Genomic DNA, 25,449 nt, shown 5'->3' on the forward strand with positions numbered 1-25,449 from the left:
TGCAGTCAGACTGCAATCCCTCAGTTCCGACATCACAGCAAATTGTGGTTTAACAAACCAGGAAGTCTTCTATGAAGCTGGGCGTCCAAGGGGAAGGGTGAAGGGATGGTGGAGAGGAGGGAGCACTTGAACTCATGGCTTGCATTCCTGATACAACAAATGGTGGTGTGTTGAGCTGGGTTTGGGGCATCTGAACTGGGACGATGATTCCATGGCAAAAGTAGAACTTCCCAGATTCAAGTCCAGCTCCCTGGTGACTGTCACGTAGACCAAAAGTCCAAGCAAACACCTTGATTGTGGTGGGATAGCCCAACACTGTGTAAACGCAAGGCTCACTTGGAATTTGGTAGCAGCTCTAGATCTCAGGCAGACAGAGACTTAGCGAAACAACCCTGAGAAACACCCTGCACACTTCTGCAGGGAGGGCAAGCCACAAGTCTTTCAGGAACAGTAACCATGAAGCTATCCCAATTACACATCAAATGCAAACAGAGTAACTGACATGTTGTTGAATTACATTATTTGTGCCTCCACGTATTTTGGATGAGGAAAAAGTTCTCTCCTCCACACTTCCCTTCCTTTCTCCAGTAATGCAGGCAATCCCATCCTCACTGTTATATTCATGGTTGCTCCCCAATAGTCTGTGTAGGGGAGGATCCTCTGGGTTCAAGCTACCAGGAATCTCTCCTGCCCAAGTCCCAGTGAAATGAATAAGACTTGTCTTCAAGCATTTCCTGCTTTTTAAACATTGGTAAAAGCATCATCAATCCAGCTGAGAGTGTGAATATGCTATGGCTATAAACACTTCAGAGGAAGTCCCAATTCACTTCTTTGTGAACTCTTTTGAGTTCCAGATGTGAGTGGCTGCCTCATATGGCAAGATGCTGGATCAAGCCAAAGGACCACTGAATCCAGCATTTGTGGACTGCACTGACCAGCCTGATGCTGTGGTTTAACTAAGCAGGATTCTTACAACATGACTCTGAGCCCAGGAAAGGGGGGCACAGGGGCTCCTACCACACTGATCCAGCAAATCACTGTGTGAACTGACTTAAGAGACAGGAAGGGCATATCAGTAGGGACCCACAGCTGTACACACAGCCAGCACATCTCCACACAGAGCATACAGCTGGAGACCTGGAAAGGATGGCAAGGTGTGTTATTTCACTTTTTTCTGCCTCCTCCCTGCTTTCTGACCCCGAAGAACCTGACCGCCCAATCTCCATTGCCTCAAGGTCTCATTATCCGCAGTTTCATTATACACCGAAATGGTGGGAACGGAACCCTGGCAGATAACAAGGGCTGCCCATACTTAGAACTCTAACTCCATGTCTCCAGACAATATTAATTAGCAGTGCTCTCCTTACGTCTGCACTTTTACTGTGGGTGAGGTAGATAAATGATCTGCCCATCAAATCTCTCTAACCACAATGAAAAGTTGTCTTTCCCTGACTGAGTACTTTTGGCACTCTTTTTCTACCAGTGGCCAGGGAGTTATTTGCACATGGCTTCATGCTGTGGGGTAAATGTTGAGCGAAGCCACTTTGAGGGAAGCAGCCCCTCCCCTCTGCTCTCGGGTTTTGTTTTGATGCAAGTTCTCATGGCATGCCTCCGTGTTTTCCTTCTAGCCAATGGGGGGTGGGGAGAGAGAGAGAGAGATTCCTAATGAGCTATATCTGCGTTTCTAAAGAGAATATCCCACTTATCACGCTGATGAATCTACATCAGTGCCTCTCCCTATTTGCTCCGGCATTTTCAGAAAAAGTAGCCTAAAACCAGCATTTTAAAAACCTGGAAATACACTGAGATAAGCTAGAATTTGCAAGACCAAGCCCGGTTTGTGTGTGGAGTGGGTCCAAGGATCTTGAAGGGTCTTGGAGGTAGGTTGGGCTGGTATGTGAACGCACATACTATCTTCTGAAGGTGATTCGGGGTAACAGCCCTGTCTGTAGAGCCTCCAGGAATCACTCTTGTTGTTACCTGTGACCTGATCCACAAGGATGCGGGAAGTGATGATGCGCCCATACTGTGAGAACAGTTGCTCCATCTCTTTCTGGCTCATGGTCTTAGGCAGGCCACTCACATAGAGGTTAGCATCACGAATGGAGGCTGAACTAGGCCGGGCGTAGGACACCTGGTTGGGTGGAGAGCATAGTTAGAAAGGCCCTGAAGAAGGGGCAGGACGAGACATCAATATCAGCCTCCCACTTGACAAATCACATCCTTCCAGGGGAGTCCTTCCACCTTATTCTTCTCCTATGTATATGCCTCTCCATCTTTCTCCCTCCCTCTGTTGCCCGATCGATAGCAAATTTTAGATCATAAGCCCCTCGAGGTCGGGCGCTGTCTTTCCTGATTTCCAGACATCCATCCAGGGTTCCACATTTCTGCTCACCACCCTTGCCAAGGTGAGCATCCCATTGACCTTTGCATGAGTGTTGAGAGGGGTCTCATCTTCCTCCCAAGCTTGGGGCTAAGGAGAGGGTCCCTTAATGCAGATTTGGGAAGATCCCCACTCTGTGGAAGCTGGAAAGGGAGGGCAGAGTCGACTGTTTTGGCAACAAGAAGCAGTGGCAGCCCTTGGAGCCCTTTTGCCACCACTGCCCAAAGAGGCTCCAGCCTTTCCCATCAGTCTGAAGGGGAAGACTGGAATTGGCTGTTTTGGTAGCAGGCAACAGTGATGCTTGGAGCCTCTTTGCTGCTGCTGCTGCTGCTGCTGCTTTCAGCAAGATGGGAGCCAACCTTTTCCACCTGCACCAGTGAAGGCTAGTTATTTTGGTGGCGGGCAGCAGCAGCGCTCAGCATCTATCTCCCACAACCAAAACAAGCCAAGTTTGAAGCTAGGTGAGCAGGTGGGTGGGAGATTGCCTCTGTAGTTGCACTGAGCCTTCCACAGTTCACCACAACTGCTGGGATGATCCTCGTACATCCCCTTCAGACATACTTCTGAGTAAACATGCAGAAGATTGGCTGAAGGGGAGGGTCAGGATGCTGGCTATTACAAACTTTGGCTTGGCTACAAAGACCAGCCACAATTTGGGGGAGCTTGCATCCGCCCTTAGAGACCTCCATATAGGCCTGGCTCAAGCCCTGCCAGTGCATTAGGCAGCATAGTGAGCCACTGTCACCATCCCTAAACCCCAGATGTGCAGAGTGTGATGTGCACTAATTTCTGTGATCTCCTAGTTCTTCCCCTCTATCTCCCCACCAGCACCCAATCTCCCAGTCCACCCCCTTAGATGATATCCCCACCCCATCTGATCCAGTCCCTCCACACTCCGCTGAGTCCCTCAATCACCCCAGACCGCCTCCCATCCCTGCAGAATGTGGAGGGCTCTGCCTGACTATCTCCCCCACCTGCCATCTTCTCCCTATCACCCACCCCATCTTCCCTTACTTTGTGATGATTGTGGCAGGAGCATTAACTCCTACTGCCAGTCCTGCCTCTTGCTACATAACACCTTTGGGAAAGGCAAAGGGTGAAATATGGAGTGGCAGGAAGGGATTAAAAGATACTTTCTGCCACTCCATTCTCTACCTTCTGCCTTTTCAAAAGGCAAGGTATGGCAAGCAAATGGGATGGGGGCTGGTGCATGCATGGTGTTTGCAGGAGCAGTGGGCTCAGTGAAGCATCTGGTGGCAGCAGACAAGTTGTAATTTCAACCAATCTGGTACCTGAGACAGCCTCCCCCAGCGGCCTCATTAGTGGGCCAGCCATGTCTCCACAGGCTCTAGTCTGCTATCATCCATTACTGATTTATTTAGATTGATATCCTATCCTATCCTGAAGGCTTGGGGCGGGGGCTAAAACATAATCGTACATAAAAATAAAGGTTCCTGCCATTTCTGATTCCAATCAGCCTCTTTCTTCGAAAAGCCTGAACCAGCATCCATTCCCACCCTCCTCACCTTGATTGTTTTTGTCTGTAGTTTGAGCCCATTCAGTGTGTTGATTGCTTTGTCAGCATCATTGGGGTCAACATAATTGACAAAGCCATAGCCTAAACTCTGCCCTGGTGTGGATGGGGAGAAAGAGATTACAGTGAGGGAGATGCCAAAGCAAGAGAACAATTTTAAAAGACGGAGAAAATATCTTGCACAAAAGAAAATGTACATTTTTAAATATTATATTTCAAAAAGAGAAGCAATACTATAACTGAGGCCATTTTTAAAATTGAAATTTGTTGGAGTTTTACAATTTACAGTTTAAAAATTGACTGCAGAATCCAAAGCTTGAGTTCTGAACACCAAAACTGAACACCTGAAGCAGCACGATGCTCTTGTGAACCTGTCCAGGTGCTATTAAGATCAGCCTCACAAATTCAGCTTTCTCGTCCAGACAGGACCGTTTCCTTGAGGCACTACAACTCCGTATTACCTTCCTAGGGAGATCCAACAGGCCCCCTCTCTGGCAGTGTTCAAGAAGACTGTGAAAACTCTTCTTCCCATGAAGCTTTTAATTTAACAATTTTTAACATCCATTCGTTTTTATCTGCTGCAGTTGCTTTGATCTTTTTATGACTACACTATGGAGTTATTTTAAATGTCTGATAATACATTGTAGATATGTTTTATCATGGCATTGTCAAGTTTGTAAGCAACTTTGTGAGGTCTTTGTGCCTAAAAGACAAAGTAAATGCGTCTCTTAAATCAACAAAAAATAAATTTTACCTCAAAATTTGAAATTTGCCATTCCCTTAAACAGACGATAAAAACGAAACTCAAAACAATTATAAAATACATTCACTATAAAATGCAATGCTGTGGTCCCCCCACCCCCCGCCCTCAAACAGAGCCACATTCTCCTCAGAAGAGGACTGGAAGAATACTTTTTGGCTTTCCAGGAGGTTTTTCACATCCGGCTTTTAGTTCGCTTCTCCTCCAAAATGCATTCACATATCGACCAGATTTACTCTAAAATTTCTGTGAGCTATTGGGGAGCACTTCACACACAACCCAGGTTTTTCATTGTGTAGCCCAATTTCTATCTGGGGTGTGGTGGGGGGATCCACTTTTTGCATTAGTTTTTTGGGGGCAAATTTGAACTCACAGTAAAGCCTCGCAGCCTCTTGACAACACCCGCATCACAAGCCTGCAACGCCTGCATTGCAAGCCTGCAACGCCTTGACAACGCCTGCATCGCAAGCCTCTTGGCAATGCCTGCAGTCTAAAAATGCCCCAGGGGAGCAGCCATAGGAGACTGAGGTGAAAATTGAGAGCATTGAGAATTGTGAGGAGAAGAGGTTTGGTCTGAGGAAAATGTCTGGTCAAAAATAGGAGTTGTGAGAAGAGGAGAAGGACTGAGGGGAGCCAACTCAGTCAGGAAGTTGAGAATCACTACTAAATTCTGAGCTACTCAGTTGCATAGAGAACCCCATTTCATTGTGGCTGATACGGACTTTTACAATATAAAGCAGTGGCTGACATACAGAACAAATATGTGCTGGTGCAGCAAGAGAGTAGCCTAACAGAGCTTCTCAACTTACTGCACTGGTGCAGTGGGAAAGCGACATTATTTGACACCCTCCCCTTCCCCAGGAAGCCCTCTGTGCCACGCAAAATGTCCCTGAGGGCTACACAACCCTCAGCGACATTTTTTTTTCCAGATGGACAGAGGACTTCCTGGGCAAGGGAAGGCCGTCAAACACTTCCCTGTTGTTGGGAAGTTCTGTTAGCCAATACTATGTTGTGTCAGCCAATATGTCTTAAACAGTAGTCCCTGGTGCACTTTCAAATGCCCCCCGAGACCATATTATAAATTAAGAAAACCTAGTATGGACCTGCAACAAAATGTTGCAGTGTATCTGTGGTTCCCAACAAGAGTGTTCCTGTTCAGAGCTCCAGTCAGGCTAGAACAGTGGCCCTGAAGTTCTGCTAAGGGTTTATTGGGGGGGGGGGAGTAACTCCTGGTTGTATGCACAATTCTCCCGTGCCTGCACATAGCTATGTTGGATCACAGCTATACAAGACAAAGGCAGCAGTGGAGTTTTAATTCAGGAGCTTTTCAAGTATCCTGCTCCCACATTGAGCTTTCCAAGACAGCAGGCTTTACTTTGGTTTTTTTGTGAGGCTTGACTGTGAGTCTGAAGTTGCCCATAAAAACTGACACAAAAAGTGGATTTTTTAACCCCAGATATAATTTGGGCTGCACTCTAAAGCACAATGAAAAACCCAAATTGTGTGTTAAGTGCTCCCCAATAACTTGCAGGAACTTCGAGGAAAATCTGGCTGATACCCACCATTCCGGAGGAGATGCAAACTAAAAGCCAGGTGTGAAAAAGGTAAGAATGTGTGCGGGTAGTCTGCAGAGAATAAGGGTGCATTGAATACAATGAAGTTTAAACATCACTGATTTATGACAGCAAACCCTGGCTGAAGTGTCGCGCTTTTCAATTCCTAAAAAAATGATGAACATATTTTGTGGTAAATATTATTTTCACTGATTATTCAAAATTCAAACGAACAGTGCCATGAGCTTTGTATTGTTCATTTAAGTTCAGACATCCTAGTTAACTGCATCAGTTTCCAAAGTGTTATCCTTGCAAAAGACAACCATGGGATTAGAAATTTTTATAGGGGATTATAAAAACATCTGTGTTATAAATAATGCAGATTTCATCTGACATTTCATACAGCTGGGAAAAATAAATAAAAGGAATTCCAAATTTGGCGAATGTTATTAATAGAAACACCAGTGATTATTACTCTCATGATATCACAGCAAGAAGATGCTCAATTTTCTACACATGGCAGAATCCTAACTATAATTATAGAAATTACAGACTGACATGATGAAGAAAATTACTCAAAGTAGTTCCTCTGAAGTTAAAAGGACAAGCTAGGCATTGCCTAATCTGTCTTTTAAATTTCACTGGGACAACTTCATTATATCAGCCACTATGTCCTGAACAGTCATGGAACAACCATATTCTAATTTATGCAGTTCAATGGACAAGGAGAAGACCCATTCTGGATGAATGTGTGAGCACACTGGTTTACATATTGCTCCGCTACCTACTGATGTAAGCAGGTGGCAGGTGCACTGCCTCCCATCTTGAAACCATGTTGGCGTACCTATTGATAGTGCAGTGTGTAAGCCACTGTTACTTACTAGAATCAGTCATATAGAGCACATTTCCTCCTTGCTGAAACAACTCCACTGGCTCCTGGTCAATTTCTGGCCCCAATTCAAGGTGCTGGTCATCACCTTTAAAGCCGTTAGTCCCTAAATATATTGGGACCAGAGTACTTCAAGTGCTGCCTCCTCCCATATCAAAATGCCTCAGCACTGAAGTTTGCCTCAGAGTTCCTGCTCTGGTTTCCCACATCATCAGAGATGCAGCAGGCAAGAACCCATGACAGGTCTTTTTCTGTGGTAGCACCCTGCTTGTGAAATGCCCTTCCAACGGAGATATGACTGGTGTCAATTCTGAATTCAGGGGAAAACCTTCTTCTACATCCAGCCTTTTTAGTATGCTTGTTTTACTGGCTCTGTGTCTTTATGCTGCCATTTTATTTTTACTGGCTGATATCCTGGCTAATGGTGCTCTTGAGCAAAGCTGCATTAGTGCAAGAAGACCATGCAGCTGCGCAAAGTCAGGGGGATCCTTGAAATGGAGCTTTTGCACTATTGCGTAAAAGTTGCCTGCAAACATATGAGGTGTGCCACAAGTTGCTCACCTTGTTAAGCAAGCACAAACATGGTTGCCCTAGCTTGGAACACAAGCTCCAGGCTAGCACAGCACATTTGTGCAAGAACACTGTTCGTTAGGATGCCAGCCACTATTTTGTTGTTCATTTACTGATCATGATTGTTTGTTGATTTACTTATTTGATTTACATCCCACATATGGGCTCAAAGTAAGTTAAAAGATTTTTTCCTAAATGTTAATAATCCTGCCTCCAAGGGGTTCACAATCTTCAAAAAAACCTAACAATTTCGGGAAATAAAAGAGGGCAAATAAAACCAAAATGACACTGTAAACATAAACTCTGTTCTCTAAAATAAAGTTTTCAGTCCCAAATATGGTGATGACCATGTCTCTAGAGTTCTGCCCAAAATGCAAGAAGATGTTAACTCCTTCTCCAGTGGCAGCACTAACTGCCAACTGTTAGACTGTAAAAGAATAAGCAGAATAACATCCTGACTAACAAAACACCGATGCAATGGGAGAAACACTAGTGCTTCTGAAAAGTTCAGCTCACTCAAGTCCACTATTGGCTCATCAGTGGGGGCAAAGGTCAACAATCTCACCTTCCCCAGGAAGTGCTCTGTGCCTTCCAAACACATGGCCCTTAAGATTGCATAACCCACAGGGTTATCCGGGAAGAAGGGGAGGTTGCTGAAATACTCTCGAAACACACTCTCTCTCTCTCTCTCTCTCTCTCTCTCTCTCTCAGCTTCCCATTCTGGGAACTTAAATCTCCAATTTACAATAGGAACCTTGAGAAATAAAGGCAGCAATTGCCTAGAATTTGTCATTCAGTTCCTCATGCTATTTCATATCTTTAAAAACCAAGAAGGTATCTGCATCTGACAGGCTACGTTTGCTGTCATTCTGTGTCTGTATTTCTGTTGTAAATTATGTAATTTCAAATACTTTCTTATTTTGCCTACATTTCCTAAGGATGTCATGCTTTCCTTAAGCTTTAAAATGCTTCTGGTTGCACAATACTAATGTCTTTTGAAGAGTTTAAGAGAGGCTTGAGGAATTGGAGGGTCTAGGGGGCTTCTCTAATGTGAAAGAACAGAGTAATTATTACCCTTTGGATATGCTTAGACTTCCTTCCTGTTCTAATAGGAAGCTGGTGGGCGACATTCCCAAGACTAGGAAGTACAAGTAGCCCTTGTAACAATTCCCACAATTTTTTTAGTAACTCCTCAGACCTGGAGCATTTCCAGACAGCAGGCTTTACCACAGGTTTACTGCAAGGCTTTAACCCCCCCAAATGGATGCAAAAAGTGTCCACACGAGCAGCGGTGTGGCAATGGAAGAGCCTGGAAGCAGGAGGACATTCCCATTCCCACAGCCCAGGGTGCCCCTATGAGTGCAGCAACTGCTCTCTTTAGAGCCTCCCCCTGCAGCTCACGGCCGAAAATTGAGGCAGGCCAGAGATAGGGATGTGCCCAAAGCAGTTTGGCGCCTCAGGATGGCAGCGCCCAACTGGTTTGGGCAGGCACACCCGGTCCGGTCCGGTGGGGAAGAGATCGGTTACTTTAAAAAGGAGGAGCACGGGTGCTTATCTGTTCCTCCACTGCCCCACCACTCATCCAGGTCCAGTGCTGATGTGCAAATGACTGCACGCAGCTGTTTCTTTGTTCCCAGCAGCCTGCGCGCAGCATACGTATGCATATGTGCTGGGAGGAATAGGTAAGTGGTGGAGAAGCAGGTCAACACCTGCATTCCTCTGTTTTAAAGGAACTGATCCCTGCCCTCGGCAGCTGAGCCGGCTCATGCACATCCCTATCCGGGGGAAGCCGTTTAACCGAGCAGCAATCGCCCAGATGATCGCTGGCCAAGGTTAAGAGAACCATAGGTTTGCTTAACCTCCACTAAACACCGGGTTAAAAATGTGGGCTTGGCGCGGGGGCAGCGCTCAGATCAGGCTCAATCTCGGCGCTTCACACATGCAGCCTAACCCAGACTGGGCTAGGCTGCACGTGTGGACAGCCTCTCTATCTCTCTTGCTTTTCACTTTGCTGTGAAAATGAGATCACTGGAGTAAAGGAAGGCTACAGAAGCCCCTTTAATTTAATGGGCTGTACAATAACATCTGTGAAAAAAGAAACCTCTCTTCCAAATACTTAAGCAACTGCATGTTGCACTGCAGGGGCAGCCCTTACCTGAGGCAAGGTGAGGCAGTTGCCTCAGGCAGCAGATTACTGGGGCACCAGCAAGATGATAAGCACAGCAGCTCTTTGGGAACAATCTAGCCCCTGCAAACTTCACAAGGAGCACCTCTCTACACTTGCCTTGCAAAGTCTGCAAGAAACATGAGGAGAGGAGAGGAGACGGCCGGCCATCTTCCTTCCTCCCTACTTCCTGTGCCACTTTCAAAGTTTGCGGGGCAAGATGGCATTTTTGGGCCATTTGGGGGACATTTTAGCTATTTTTGGAGGGGCAGTAAATATAATAATGATATAATAAGAAGGAGGAGGAGGAGAAATAGAAAAAATAACAAAATACAAAGATCTACAAACTGAAATTGAAAGGCTGTGGCAGAAGAAGACCAAATTATTCCCAGTGGTAATTGGCGCCCTGGGTGCAGTTCCAAAAGACCTTGAAGAGCACCTCAACACCACAGGGGCCACAGAAATTACCATCAGCCAATTACAAAAAGCAACTTTACTGGGAACAGCCTATTTTATGCGATGATATCTATAATAATAACATCAACAACTTTGATAATAAAATTCAGCCATCCCAGGTCCGTGGGAAGGATTCGATGTCTGGATAAAACAAACCAGTCAATAACACCTGTCTGTCTGTGTAAATAATAATAATAATAATAATAATTAATAATAATTTGTGCCTTGCTTCAAAAAACACATTATCTTGGGCCAAACCTGTGGCACTGACCTTATTGGATTACCACTTACAAAGTCACACATGAAAACAAGGAAGTTTGGCAACCCTGTTGAAAACTACTAGCTGCACAAATATGCTGAGAATTCAGAGGTGGCTTTACTGTTTGTTAAGTATTAGACCTTCACCACATTTGAATGAATTACAACAGACAATATTCAGGTCTAATTTTAAACTTCATTGGTGGTTTATTGTTATCTACCAGCCTTGTTCACCAGGAAGTTTTTCACACCCAGCTTTTAGTTTGCATCTCCTCTGGAATGGAGGTGTGCGTTCACATACTGGCCAAATGTATCCCAAAGTCCCTGTGAGTTATCAGGGAGAACTTCAAACACAATCCAAGTTTTTCATTGTGTGTTAGAGTATAGCCCAATTTATATCCAGGGTAAAAAAAAATCCACTTTTTGCTTCAGTTTTTGGGGGCAACTTCAAACTCGCAGTAAAGCCTGTCAGGAAACCTATGGTAAAGCCTGCTCTCTGGGAAAGCTCCAAGGAAAAGGTGGTTCACAGCAAATCAAAGGAAAACCCTGAAAGATGCCATGCAAAGCAGCATCAAACCCTGAGACAAGTCCCTCCTTCCACAATGCAGGTATAGGCATTCAAAAATTTCAGTTCCAGTTAGTGGCTGATATTCTGGCACATAACATGTGCAGTGCAGACCTGCCTATGTCACTGTGGGGCTCTCACACACACAGCAACGCTGGTCCACAAGAGGGTTGTTGCACTACAGCTTACCCTTGCGCAATCACAGTTTGTGTGCTACGTGCACTGTGTGTTAGAGCCACATAGCAGTGCAGGCGGGTCTGTACCACCTGTATTACATGGCGGAACAGCCACCAACTTTAAGTGGTTCAGACACTTGAACCAGTTTGAACCAGTTTTAAGCTGTTGAGAAATATCTCATGCAAATCATTTTGCTTGCATTGTAACTCTATGAAATGAATGCACTAAGCTCATTCTCACGATCCTAAACAGGGTCGTGAGAGTCCAGCCAGGATAGGAGAGCTGTGCGTGCTCTCAGTCAGCAGCTCTGTACACACAAAGATCAAGGTAGGAGGAGAGGAAAGTGTTTGTGTGGGAGCCAGGAGCTGGGTAGGATGGGCATGGATAACCCACATTTTGTCCCCAGCGTTTTATCAAGGGTGGACAAAAAGCCATCCTACAAAGTTCCCAGCTCCCACAAAGTCACTCTCCCCTTCTCCTAACTTGATCTTTGCGTGCACACACAGTTGTACACACTGATTGGAACACACTAATTAGAAGTACACACAGCTCACTTACCCTGGTTGGGTGCTCCTCCAGCCCTGTTTAGAGTCATGAGAAGAGCCCTAGTAATGACTAGGGCTGTTGATAGTGATAACTCAATCTAGTGCATTTATTATCTTTAAACTATTTATTTTTGTATTTTTAAACAGGTTTATGAACAACATCCATAATAAAGAATAGAAAAATTAAACATGAATCCTACAACTGAAAGCTGAGCATCGGATTGTTGAATCTCTCATTTTGAACCCATTACAACTTTTTGCATTTAGGAATATGGTTTTGGTTCAAGTTTAAGGCAACGAAGAAATTTTAGGTTTGGGTTCAGTTCTGGTCCTTTGAAAACCTGTTTATGAATCAATGTCTGGGCTCATTTTCAGTTTGACACTTTGCGCCAAACCATAGCTAAGCTCTCTTTACCATAAACATAAGCATTATGAGCATAAGAAGACCCTCCAGATCAGACTAAAGATGCATCAATTTCAAAATCCAGCACCCTACAGAGGAGAACAAGATGCCTCCAGGAAGCCCACAAAGAGGTCTTGAAGGAAATAACCTCAGATGTTGATGTTCCCCAGCAACTGAAATTCAGTGGAATATTGCCTCTGAGCAAGGAGGCTCCCTTATGACTAATAGCTATTGTGAGACTCCTCCTCCATGAGTCTGTCTAGGCCTCTTTTAATAGAACCTAACTGGATGAGACATTAAACACGTCATCTGCTTTGCCATGTTGGTTTGTGGCAGCAAATTCCATCCTCTCTAATAAAACGCTTGGTGTCCGTCCGTGGACGGACACCAAGCGTGTGTTCATGCCTCCCTTGACGGTTCTGGGCATGTGCAGAGCGCATGCCCAGAACAGGCCAGGGAGGCACGACCGCCAGCACCCAGTGGACATCTTGGGCGGCCAGAAAAGGCCTCCCAGAAGAAGCCGGGAAGCAAGGAAAGAGGCGGCGGGGTAAGCTGGCCGAGGCGGTGGCGGAGCCGCCGTCTCGGCCAGAGGATGCAGCGCGGGGGGCCAGAGGAAGCCGGGCGGGGGGAAGAGGCGGTGAGGGAAGCTGGCTGAGGTGGCGGCGGAGCCGCCACCGAGGCCTGGCAGCACCACCAAAGCCCAGTGATGAGGACACTTTGCGGCCCTTGCCCGGCCGGAGAGACCGGCCGGGAATGTGAGGCGGGGGCGGGGGCGGCCCGGTTCGGACCGGCAGCGTGGCCATGGAGGCAGCCCACTTTCGACCACTAAATAAAGTTGCCGGGTGAGTGGTGGGTGGAGCTCAAGTCTTCTGGGCAGGGGGGAGGGCAAGAGGGAGTGGGGGTGGGCCCGGAGCACTCACTAGCGCCGGAGAAGCGGCGGCGGGGGAAACCACCGCCTCGGCCAAAAGAGACGGAGCCCAAGCCCTCACCCGCCCTCCCAGCTTCCCAAAATCTCCTTCCCCGCTCCCCCCCAATGATTAAGGGCCAAAATGGCCCATGAGAAGGCCGCCGCCGCCCCCGCCCCCGCCTATCGCCCACCCAGCTGCCCAAGCCCACCTTACCCGCTGCAGCCCGCGACAGTCGGGCGAAGAAAAAACATAATTCGCACAGAGGAAGTGAGGAGCTCACGAACAGAGCTCCCCTCTGTGCTAATCTGCTGCCCATACTGTTGCAATGGTTGCAACAGTATGGGCAGCAGATTAGCACAGAGAGGAGCTCTGTTTGTGAGCTCCTCACTTCCTCTGTGCGAATTATGTTTTTTCTTCGCCCGACTGTCGCGGGCTGGAGCGGGTAAGGTGGGCTTGGGCAGCTGGGTGGGCGATAGGCGGGGGTGGCCTTCTCATGGGCCATTTTGGCCCTTAATCATTGGGGGGGGAGCGGGGAAGGAGATTTTGGGAAGCTGGGAGGGCGGGGGGGGGGGGGCGAGAGGCGGGAAGGAAACAACATCTCCAGGAATAAAGGACAACAAAATTTAAAAAAAAAAGGTCCTAGCGCCCGTTATTTAAACGGGCTTAAAACTCCTAGTATATTAATAATGCACTGTGTGAAAAAAGTACTTTCTTTTGTCTGTCCTGAACCTAACACAGATCAGTTTCATTGGATAGCTCTGACCTCAGTATTATGAGAGAAAGAGAGTTCTTCCTCTGTGTTCACTTTCTCCAATGAAGCATTTTTATACAGAACACTACCATACCTTAATCATCTTCTTTCTAATCCAAAAAGCCCCAAGCGCTTTAGTCTTTTGTGGTAGGAAGGGTCAATCTCCCAATATTTTGGGTTGCCATTCTCTGCACCTTTTTCTGTTTTACGGCTGAGGCACACTGAGTTGTTATTATCATTTATTTGATCTTTTCATCACAACTTCATTATCTCATTCCTGATCAGTCACTGTCAGTTCAGACACTATACAGAAAGTTAGGGTTTTTTGTATCTCCAAATATGCATCGCTTAAAAAAAACATATCTAAATCAATCTCATTCACCATTTTGTTGCCCATTTGCACAGTTTGGTGAGATCATTTTAGATCCCTTCATAGTCTGCTTCCCTTTAACACAGTTTGTCAGTTCAGAATTGGGAAATCATGGTTTGCAATCAGCCAGCAGACCATAATCAGAAACCATGGTTTGAAGTGGGCTTGCAAACTGGTTTGTGCTAAATATGGCTTGGTATGATATTGGGACTCACAAAACCACAGCAGTTTCGAGAGGCTGCTGAACCATGGAGATAGGAGTGAACTTATGACCTTATCAAACTGAATGAGTGTAGATAAACAGCTCCAAGCTATGTATGTACATGCAGGCTGTATATCTGGAAGCTTGGATCATGGCTGGAATTCTAAATTCTGGCTAGCACAAACAACAGGTTACTCACCTGTAACTTTGGTTCTTCTAGTGGTCATCTGTACTTCTGCACCAATGGGCTATGTGCCTGCGCAGAGACCTCGTCGGAACCTAACAAGCTCAATTCTCCTGCTTTGGGCGGGAACCCTGCCCCCAGCTGCTATATGCGGCTGCACCACTCCTCATCCCCTCAGTCACAGAGTCCAGCTTCAGTGAGGATAGGAGGGCGTGTAGAAGGACAGATGACCACTAGAAGAACCAAAGTTACAGGTGAGTAACCTGCTGTTCTTCAACGTAGTCTCTGTCTTCTGCACAAATGGGCGCATAACAAGCTAGCACCCAAGGAGGAGGGAAGAACAGAAGCAAATATTATCTGCCAGAAATTTTTATTTCAGAAACAAGTACATCAAATGAAAATGGATTGCAGGACACTCCTGCCAAACACAGCATCATTCTGTGCCCTGGTATCAATTGTATAATGACAAATAAATGAATGGGGCAAAGCCCAAGTAGCTGCCTGACACATAGCGTCCAACGGGACCGCCCGATCCAAGGCCACAGAGGCCGCAATGGACCTAACAGAGTGTGCCTTAACCGTAGCAGGCAACTGCTTATGGGCCAATAGATAACAAAGTTCAATAGTGGAAACAATCCATCTAGACATGGATTGGGCCGAAACTTGTAGACCTTCATCATATAGAACAAACAAGGAAGGAGATTTCCTCCAGTCAGCAGACCTCTGAACGTAGAAGGATAACGCCCTTCGAACGTCCAAATAGTGTAAGCGTCTTTCCGCATCCAATGAAGGATTTGGAAAAAACACAGGCAAAGTGAGTGGGGATGAATGGTGAAATATGGACACCACTTTAGGCAGGAACTAGACATCTGGCCTGAGTATGACCTTGTCCTTATGGAACTGAAGGTACGGTTGGTCAACACTCAGGACCCTCAACTCACTGACCCTCCTGGAGGACGTCACAGCCACCAAAAAGGCGACCTTCCAGGTCAGAAGACGAGGATCAATTGAAGCCAAGGACTCAAATGGTGGCCACAGCAGGCCAGCGACAGGTCCCAGGTTGGTGACATGACAGGATCATCTGGGAACATATGAGTCAAACCTTTCAGAAAACATTTCACCACCGAATCTTTAAACCATGAAGCCTGGTCAGCAGGGGAACATGCCACAATGGCAGCCAAATACACCTTAAGGGATGAAAGCTTTAAACCAGATTCCTTAAGAGACAACAGATAATTACATATATCTCGAACGGATGGATTAAAAGCATCAAAGCTATGCAGTACAACGAAGGAACAGAAACGAGTCCATTTGATCACTGGATTTCCGTGTGGACTGCTTTCTGGCAGCAACCAGAACTTCCCTAAATCTCAATGGGAAGTCGGCAGGACCTTCCATGTTGTCAGATAGAGGGACCGGACATCTGGATGAAGCACCCGTCCCTTCTCCTGCGACAGCAGGTCCAGCAGGGCAGTCAGGTGTTTCCAATCCACCGCCAAGCGCCTCAGGACCAGAAACCAAGGCCTCCTGGGCCAGCACGGGACTATCAGGATTGCCCAGGCCCAATCCACATTCAGTTTGAACAGCACCCTCAGAATGAGGGGAAACGGGGGAAACACATACAGTAGAGGGCCCGTCCAAGATAGGATGAAGGCATCGCCCAGAGAGCCCTCACTCTCCCCTCCCCTGTAGCAATAGAGGGCACATTGAACATTGTCCCGGGAAGCAAAAAGGTCCAGCGATGGGACTCCCTATTGTACAAATATGTCCCTGAGAACACATTGGTATAAAGCCCACTCGTGGGAGACCACCATCAATCTGCTCAGAGTGTCTGCTTGGACATTCAGCGCTCCCTGTATATGAATTGCCTGAGGTGATACTGCATGTGCCACGCACCAACGCCACAGGTCCAGAGCCAGAAACAGAAGGCTCCTTGAGGACGTGCCGCCCTGTTGATTGGCATAGGCTTTTGCCGTTGTACTGTCTGTTTGTATGATCACTGAATGACCCCCAGTCAGGGGCAGGAAGCCTTTAAGAGCGTTGAAAATGGCCAACAGCTCCAGATAATTGATGTGTCGAGCCCTCTCTTTGGGGGACCATTGTCCACTCAGACGAAGCCCTTCCAGGTGTGCCCCCCAGCCAATTTCCAATGCGTCTGTCATGACCACACATCAAGCTTAAGGGGCCTGAAAGGGAGTACTGACATTCAAGTGTACACAGCTTGTGGGTATTACTGGACCTGGCTCTGCTTTTGGAAGCTCAGGTGGAGGCGGTGGCCAGGGGTGCCTTTGCACGGCTTTGGCTAGTGCACCAGCTGCGTCCCTTTCTCGATAAGGCAGATCTGGCCACAGTTACCCATACCTTAGTCACGTCAAGGCTGGATTACTGTAATGCGCTCTACGTGGGGCTGCCCTTGAAGAATATCTGGAAACTGCAGCTAGTGCAAAATGCAGCAGCTAGGGTTTTATCTGGAGCTGCCCAGTGGGAGAACATCACACTCATTTTGAAAGAGCTGCACTGGCTACCAGTTTGTTTCCGGGTCCAATTCAAGGTGCTGGTTTTGACCTTTAAAGCCCTTAACGGTTTGGGCCCGGGGTACCTGAGGGACCACCTGCTCCCAAAGGTTGCAGCCCGCTTGACGAGGTCATCTGAGGGGGCTCTGCTCCGGATGCCGACAATGAGGCTCAGTTGTCATGCACGTGGGACAGGGCCTTCTCTGTTGCTGCCTCCAGACCCTGGAATGCTCTCCCAATGGCTATTTGCTCCTCGGTCTCCATCACAGCTTTTAGAAAGCATGTGAAATTGTGGCTTTTTACCCAGGCTTTTATTTGATTGTCTCTGCTGCTGGTCTTTGTACTCTGTATTGCTTTCATGCTTTTTAAAAATTTTAATCAGATTTGTTTTATATTTTTAGCTTAATATTTTAATTATGTCTTTTTAAAAATCTTGTTTTTAAATTTTGCTGTAAACTGGCTTGGGATTGTTTTAATGAAAGGCGGTATATAATTTTTTTTTTTTAATTTTACATTTTATATCCCACTCTTTCTCCAAGGAGCCCAGAGCAGTGTACTACATACTTAAGTTTCTCCTCACAACAACCCTGTGAAGTAGGTTAGGCTGAGAGAGAAGTGACTGGCCCAGAGTCACCCAGCAAGTCTCATGGCTGAATGGAGATTTGAACTCGGGTCTCCCCGGTCCTAGTCCAGCACTGTAACCACTACACCACGCTGCTCTTTAACAATAGATAGATAGATAGATAGATAGATAGATAGATAGATAGATAGATTTAACAATAAATAAATAAATAAGTGCTGAAACGCCATCCACCATTCAGCCATCGCCCGTACTCATCAAGGGGGCGTGTGTTCTAAATGGCCCGGATCCCGAAGGGGATTGAACACATCTAAAAACCACCTCTGAATGACACGCATTCGAAGATGCGCTTGAGGTAGCAGTACGTACTTGCTGCCATGTGACCCAGCAGGCACTGTATGGAGCACATAGTCTGTGGGCCACCGGCTAGGAAAGCTGCCGCCAGTCTCTGGAGAGTAACTATGTGGCCCATTGGAAGGAAGACCTTTTCCAAGGTCGTGTCGAATATCAGTCCAATGAACTGAATTCAATGAGTGGGTTTGAACTGAGATTTTTTGAAGTTTATTTGGAAACCCACCTCCTACAGGATATCTATCACAATCTCGAGGGCGTCCTGGACCGCATGCCTAGTGCTCGCCAAGATGAGCCAATCGTCTAGTTACAGCAGCACCTGTAAACCTTGCTCCTGCAGAAATGCCACCACCGGGGCCAGACATTTTGTAAAGACCCTCGGTGCGGTCATGAGGCCGAATGGCAAGGCCTTGAATTTATAGGGGACCCCCACCCCCACCCCAGATCTGAAACTGCAGGAAGTGTCGATGTTGAGGACGTATTGGAACGTGAGAGTATGCATCTTTTAAATCCAGGGAACCATCCACATGTTCTTTTCCAGGATGATCATAATGGTTGGAACCTTCGGAACCTTTTGTAGACCAAATATTTGTTTAGAGCCCTAAGGCCTAGTATAGGGCACTGACCACCATTGGGCTTTGGCACAAGAAAGTATCGGGAATAGAACCCAGTGCTGTTGAGAAACAAAGAAAGAAAAACTAAGAAACTAAAGAAGCAGGGAGAAAAAACAAGGGGAGATCTTGATCCTACTCGTTGCTGAGCTGCAGATTCCACGATGTTAACTGAAGCACGGATGAAGAAAGACTGAGAGGATGAGGAGTGGAGCAGCCGCATAAAGCGGCTGAGGGAGGGGTTCCCGCCCAAAGCAGGAGAATTGCGCTTGTTAGGTTCCGATGAGGTCTCTGCGCAGGCTCATAGCCCATTGGTGTAGAAGACAGAGACCACGATGTTCTTGAGTTAGCTTGATGTCTGAATTGAATCAGAGAGTCACATACATGCACACACAGGTACACACACACACACACACACACCCTCTTACCTGTGATTTTGTCTCGGACCAGCTTGCAGGACTCAATCTCTCCAATGCTTCCAAAGAGGCTCTTGAATTCCTCCTGCGTCATGTTCTGGGGAAGGTAGTTGACTATGAGGTTAGTTTTGGAGTCATCAGTGGCACCATTGGCACTGATCAGTGGCCCATTGGGGAGGGAACTGTTGCTTGTAGGGCCATTGGACACTTGGGTCTCCATTGTGCTGATTATCTGCTGAAAACAAGAGGGAATGAAGGAAGGGGGTTATTGTTATGAAAAAATGAGAAGCAAAACTAACTCAGCCACCACCCTTGAATTTGGTCCCCTTCATTTCCAATGTGGACCCTGGTAGTAGATGACAGAGGATGCTAGAGCCCTGCCTAATATTGGCCAGGAGAGATGAGGCTCCCGGCCCCCGCCCAAGATAATCAGGTAAGTGTGCATATGTTGTCTGCTAAACTTGCCGGCCTCAAACAGTGCAATGTAAAGTGTGCTACTTGCAGGTTGGAGGGAAACACACACACACACACACACACACACACACACACACACACACACAAATCAAAAAATAAAACCCAGAGTATGTAAAATGCAACCTGATGGTCTCAATAATAAATGAAAAAGTCCCAGCTTTCTTCAAAAGACCTTACTTGTTGCATCCTCTAAACAAATAATGTGATTTAACTTCATCATAAAAATGTTTCATAACTGAAATTCATACATTCTATATGAAAGTATGAACTTCTTAAGTGATCTATAATTTTACTTTGACTTTTTAATAAATAGTTTCTTGAACATTTTTCTCATTTACAACATATTCAGTTTCCTATTATCATTGTATCCTACTCTCTTATTTATTTATTTTATTTTATTTTTACATTTTATATCCTGCTCTTCCTTCAAGGAGCTCAGAGTGGTGTACTGCATACTTGAGTTTCTCCTCACAACAACCCTGTGAAGTAAGTTAGGCTGAGAGAGAAGTGACTGGCCCAGAGTCACCCAGCTAGTTTCATGGCTGAATGGGGATTTGAACTCGGGTCTCCTCGGTCCTAGTCCAGCACTCTAACCACTACACCATGCTGCCTCCTACTTCAATATTTATCCAATGAAGGAAGGAAAAGAAAGAAGAGGAAAGCAGAAAGAACAAGTTGTTCTAATAAGAACTAATCACCCTACTTTCCTTTCACTGACTCTACATCTGGACTAAATTTGTTGCAAATCGAGGTCCACAAGTTAGATCTCTTGCACCTCAAATGTGTATGTGGCCACCATCTTGGATCAGGGTGGGTGTCATCATTACAAACTGCACCACTGAGGTGTCCCTGTGTGTCACTCACTACAGCTATTCCATACTTGGTTCAAATTGGTTGGACAGTCCTCCAATTAGTGCACTTGTGCCTCAAAGGTTTACGCATCCACCATTTTGGAGCAGGGTGGATGACATCACAAACTACACCACTGAGGTGTCCTTGTGTGTCACTCACTACAACTATACCAAATTTGGTTCAAATCAGTTAGACATTCCACGAGTTAGCCCACTTGCGCCTCAAACGTTCACACATCTGCCATCTTGGATTGAGGTAGATGACATCATTGGAAACTATGCCACTGAGGTGTCCCTACAGCTGCAGCAAGTTTGGTTCAAATCGGTTAACTGGTTCACAAGTTATTCCACCTACGCCTCAAAAGTTGAATTCCACCTGCGCCATCTTGAATCATGGTGTCCCTTTGTGTCACTCACTGCAACTGTACCTAATTTGGTTTAAATTGGTTAGACAGTCCACAAATTAGCCAGCTAGTGCCTCAGTTGTTCACACGGCCGCCATCTTGAATTGGAGTGCATGACATCATCACACACTACACCATTAGGGCATCCCTATGTGTCCCTACAGCTGTAGCAAATTTGATTCCAATAGGTCAGGCAGTTCACAAGTTAGCCCACTTGCACCTCAAAGGTTTATGCATTCGCCATCCTGGATCGGGGTGGATAGTATCATCACAAACTATGCCATGGAGTGTTCCTATGTGTCCCTACAAATGTGCCCGATTTGGTTCATACTGGTCCAGGAATTGCGAAGTTGATGTGGGGATGGGGACACGGATTCTCTCTCACACACACACACACACACACAATGGGGGGTGATCTCATAAGCCTACTGGAAAGTAGGCTAAAAAGAAGAAAGAGTAACATAAGAAGAAATTAATGTAATATATGAGTGCCTGGGTTGATTAGCAATAAGGAGATTAGAAAGTGTATGGTTATCTCATCACCTTAAGTGGTGCAGTGGGGAAATGCTTGACTAACAAGCAGAAGGTTGCCGGGTTCAAATCCCTGCAGCTACTATACTGGGCAGCAGTGATATAGGAAGGTGCTGAAAGGCATCATCTTGCACTGCGCGTGCGGGGGAGATGGCAATGGTAAAGCCCTCCTGTATTCTACCAAAGACAACCACAGGGCTCTGTGGGCGCCAGGAGTCGAAACCAACTTGACGGCACACTTTACCTTACCTTTATGGTTATCTCAGTGTACATATAGTTCTAGGAAGTTGTACCAAATAACTGGCTTAACCACTTTTCTGATTTACCATCTTTGGTGAAGGTTCATTTTTCATGCAAAGCTAGATCAAGTAAATCTTGCACCCAGTCATCCACTTTAGGTCCATTCATCGCCTTCCAGTATAAGCCCTCGTTATCTGTGGTCCCGGCACCTGCACTTTCACGTATCAGAAGTCAGGCTATGCAGACCCGACCTTGTTATATGCAGTTTTAAAAATAATAAAAATATGCCTATCTGTGGTTCCTAGGGGGGCTGGAGACGATCTCCATTTAGCTGAATTGAACCATTTTGTCAACAAAATTCCTTTGATTCTTTTTTGTGGAAAACTAGTGGAACTGGGGGCTTTGGGGGCATTGCTGGACAGCTGGAGACCTTGGAAGCATGGTACAGCACTTTGTTTCTCTTATTTCTGCCTTTTCCTGCTTTAAAAATAATAATGTATTATTATTTCTTGTTTACACAGTCAGACAGGTGTTATTGACTTGTTTGTTTTATCCAGACATTGAGTCCTTTCATCATCATCATCATCATCATCATCATTTTATATCCCGCTCTTCCTCCAAGGAGCCCAGAGAGATGTACTACATGCTTAGGCTTCTCCTCACAACAACCCTGTGAAGTATGAGAAGAGAGGTGGTCTTGTGGTAGCAAGCATGACTTGTCCCCTTAAGCTAAGCAGGATCCACTCTGGTTGCATATGAAAGGGAGACTAGAAGTCTGAGCGCTGTAATATATTCCCCTTGGGGGACGGAGCTGCTCTGGGAAGAGCAGAAGTTCCCAAGTTCCCTCCCTGGCTTCTCCAAGATAGGGCTGAGAGAGATTCCTGCCTGCAACCTTGGAGAAGCTGCTGCCAGTCTGTGTAGACAATACTGAGCGAGATGGACCTGTGGTCTGACTCAGTATATGGCAGCTTCCTATGTAAGTAGGTTAGGCTGAGAGAGAAGTGACTGGCCCAGAGTCACCCAGCAAGTCTCATGGCTGAATGGGGATTTGAACTCGGGTCTCCCCGGTCCTAGTCTAGCACTTTAGCCACTACACCATGCTGGCTCTCTTTTTGCCTTTTTGTTCACCTCCAGGTACCTACCCCCCCCACCCCCGCTCCATTTATTTATTTTTTATTATAATTAAAACTTTTATACCACCCTTCCAAAAGGCTCAGGGTGGTTTACATTAAATTCCCATTTGCCTCAAGGTCTTGTTATCTGTAGTTCTGTTATCCACAGTTGTAGATGAGAATAGAACCCCCGCAGATAACCAAGTCCATCTGTATTGCAATATTAACCATTTTGCCACTAATAAACTTGTCAATAGCCATTGTCTGGAACTTGGATCTAAGTTCCATGTTTTTGGGGGATGTATTGCAGTATTGCACACATTGAACACTAATTTTTACAAAGGTTTTTACAAAAGTTGCAAAATGACCTCTTTATTGCACAAAAACAGGATGTTAGAATAATCTCTCCCTTCTCAATTGTTCCGACTTCCGGTTCGGCTACTATATTTAAGACTTGAAGTGTTACCAGCAGGTATGCATATGCTGGTATGAAGTGATAACACAGGAACCTAGGAAGCTGCCATATACTGAGTCAGACCATTGGTCTATCTAGTTCAGTATTGCCTTCACAGACTGGCAGCAGCTTCTCCAAGGTTGCAGGCAGGAACTCTCTCAGCCCTATCTTGGAGAAGCCAGGGAGGGAATTTGGAACCTTCTGCTCTTCCCAGAGTGGCTCCTTCCCCTAAGGGGAATATCTCATAGTGCTCACATAGAGTCTCCCATTCAAATGCAACCAGAGCGAACCCTGCTTAGCTAAGGGGACATGTCATACTTGCTACCACAAGACCAGCTCTCCTCCCCTACCAGCTCTCCTCCCCTAACCAGCTGGTTATCAGTGGTGAGCACTGATGATGGGGTTTTACACTAAAATGTTTGCTTTGCTTACATATCCGTAAGTTTGTAAGTTTATTTTAACATCCAGTTTTTGTGCATTAGAGAGGTCATTTTATATCTTTTGTAAAGTGTTATGTGCATTTCATTGCTGTTCTTTTTTATGATTAATTTGTACTTTGATTCATTACTAGTTCTTAGATTTCATGCATCCATCCATCCATCCCACTCACTTCAACAATGCTGAATGTGATAGATTATAACTTTATTAAAAAGCAGATGTAAAAATGCACCTGAAAAGTAGGCATCATCATGCAAGACATCGTGACAGTCCTGAGCCCCCACCATTAAAAACCACTTCCAGAGTCCCTGCAGCTAGGACAGTTGGGTTGGGTCGAGTTGAGTTAGGCTGGCCATAAAGTCTGTTTGTCTGGATCAGAAGAGTCCCTGTCTGTCTAGAAATACTAGTCTCCTCTTTACCCACAACCTGGAATACGGGGGAGGGACTTGCCCCTTGGCTGCCCAGTAGGGATGTGCACAAAACCGGTTCACCCGGTTCGGTTCGGATCCGAACCAGGTCCAAACCAGGAGGGGGTGGTTCGGTTTTGGTTTTGTCCGAACCACCCCCTGGTTCGGTTTGGATCCGAACTGGTTTGGACCAGTTCGGACTGGTTCGGATCGGTTCTGACACCTGAAAATTGGTAGGATGGTAGCTGGCACCCAGGGGTACCTGTCACCCAAACCCCAAAGCAATTGGACACTCATATGATTTTTTATGAATTTTTGAAAATTATTTTTATTTTTTTCTCATAGGATATAATGGGACTCGAACCAGACCATTATTCCTTATTGTGGAGCACCATTTTTGTGGAGCAACATTTTTATTTTTTTCTCATAGGATATAATGGGACTCGAACCAGACCATTATTCCTTATTGTGGAGCACCCATGGGTGCCAACAACCATGCAAACCCTGAAGCAATCAGACACCCCTATGATTTCTTATGAATATTTGAAATATTTTTAATTATTTTTCTCATAGAGTAAAATGGGACCCGAACCAGTCCATATCCCCTATTGTGGAGCACCTAGGGGCACAAAAGCGAGGTGGGTGGTAGACAGAGGTATTGAGTGTGGATTCTATGATAGCATATTAGAGTGGATTCATGGTGTCTCATTGAAAATCTCATTTGCTATCATAGAATCCACACTCAGAATACCTCATAAACAACAGAACCCTGTACCCCATGGGTTAGAAACAAATGGGGGTGGTTGGCACCCTATGTGCACTACACCACCACTCGCTCTGGACCACCCCAGCACCCCCCAAGTGCACTTATGGGGCTGCTGAAAGCTCCATTATAACTTATTATGAGGAAAAACCTTAAAGACGCGCAAACTTCAACAATTAACCAAAAATCAGCCCTCTGCCCAAATCCTTTGAAAAAATTCAGGTAGCTTCCTTGCCCACCCTAGGAACTACCACCCACCACACTCCACTCTACGACACCCCTTTTCTCCCCGACGTGAAGCTATACATTTGCTGACACCTCCATGCTTCTTTATGGAGAAAAACCTTAAAGACTCGTAAACTTCAAAAATCACTTAAAAATCACCCCTTTGCCCAATTCCTTTCAAATAATTCTGATAGCTTCCTTGCCCACCCTAGGAACTACCACCCACCACACTCCACTCTACAACACCCCTTTCCTCCCAACGTGAAGCTATACATTTGCTGCAATCCTAATGATTCTCTATGAGGAATTCAAAAATACTTTAACAATTCACCAATAATCAGAGGAGTGTCCAATTGCCTTGGGATTTTTTGGGTGGTAGGCATCCCTGTCTGTCTACCACCCACCCT

General features: G+C 46.0%; 1 protein-coding gene across 9 annotated transcripts in view; it reads right to left on the reverse strand.

Annotated features, from left to right (window-relative positions):
* ELAVL3 (ELAV like RNA binding protein 3) overlaps positions 1–25,449 on the reverse strand; it is a 93,336-nt gene that overhangs the window by 13,611 nt on the left and 54,276 nt on the right. For 6 of the 9 annotated variants that reach the window (XM_053294664.1, XM_053294662.1, XM_053294657.1 and 3 more), the window contains exons 2-4: positions 19,156–19,375; positions 3,910–4,013; positions 1,981–2,134 (exon numbers count right to left, since the gene is read on the reverse strand). In XM_053294664.1, coding sequence (XP_053150639.1) covers positions 1,981–2,134; positions 3,910–4,013; positions 19,156–19,375 — 478 coding nt within the window. Of the gene's footprint in view, positions 1–1,980; positions 2,135–3,909; positions 4,014–19,155; positions 19,379–25,449 lie in introns of all 9 variants that reach the window. The other 3 variants (XM_053294663.1, XM_053294660.1, XM_053294665.1) reach the window with 1 other exon arrangement.

Source organism: Hemicordylus capensis, chromosome 2 (genome assembly GCF_027244095.1).
Source record: "Hemicordylus capensis ecotype Gifberg chromosome 2, rHemCap1.1.pri, whole genome shotgun sequence".
NCBI classification, from domain to species: Eukaryota; Metazoa; Chordata; class Lepidosauria; order Squamata; family Cordylidae; genus Hemicordylus; species Hemicordylus capensis.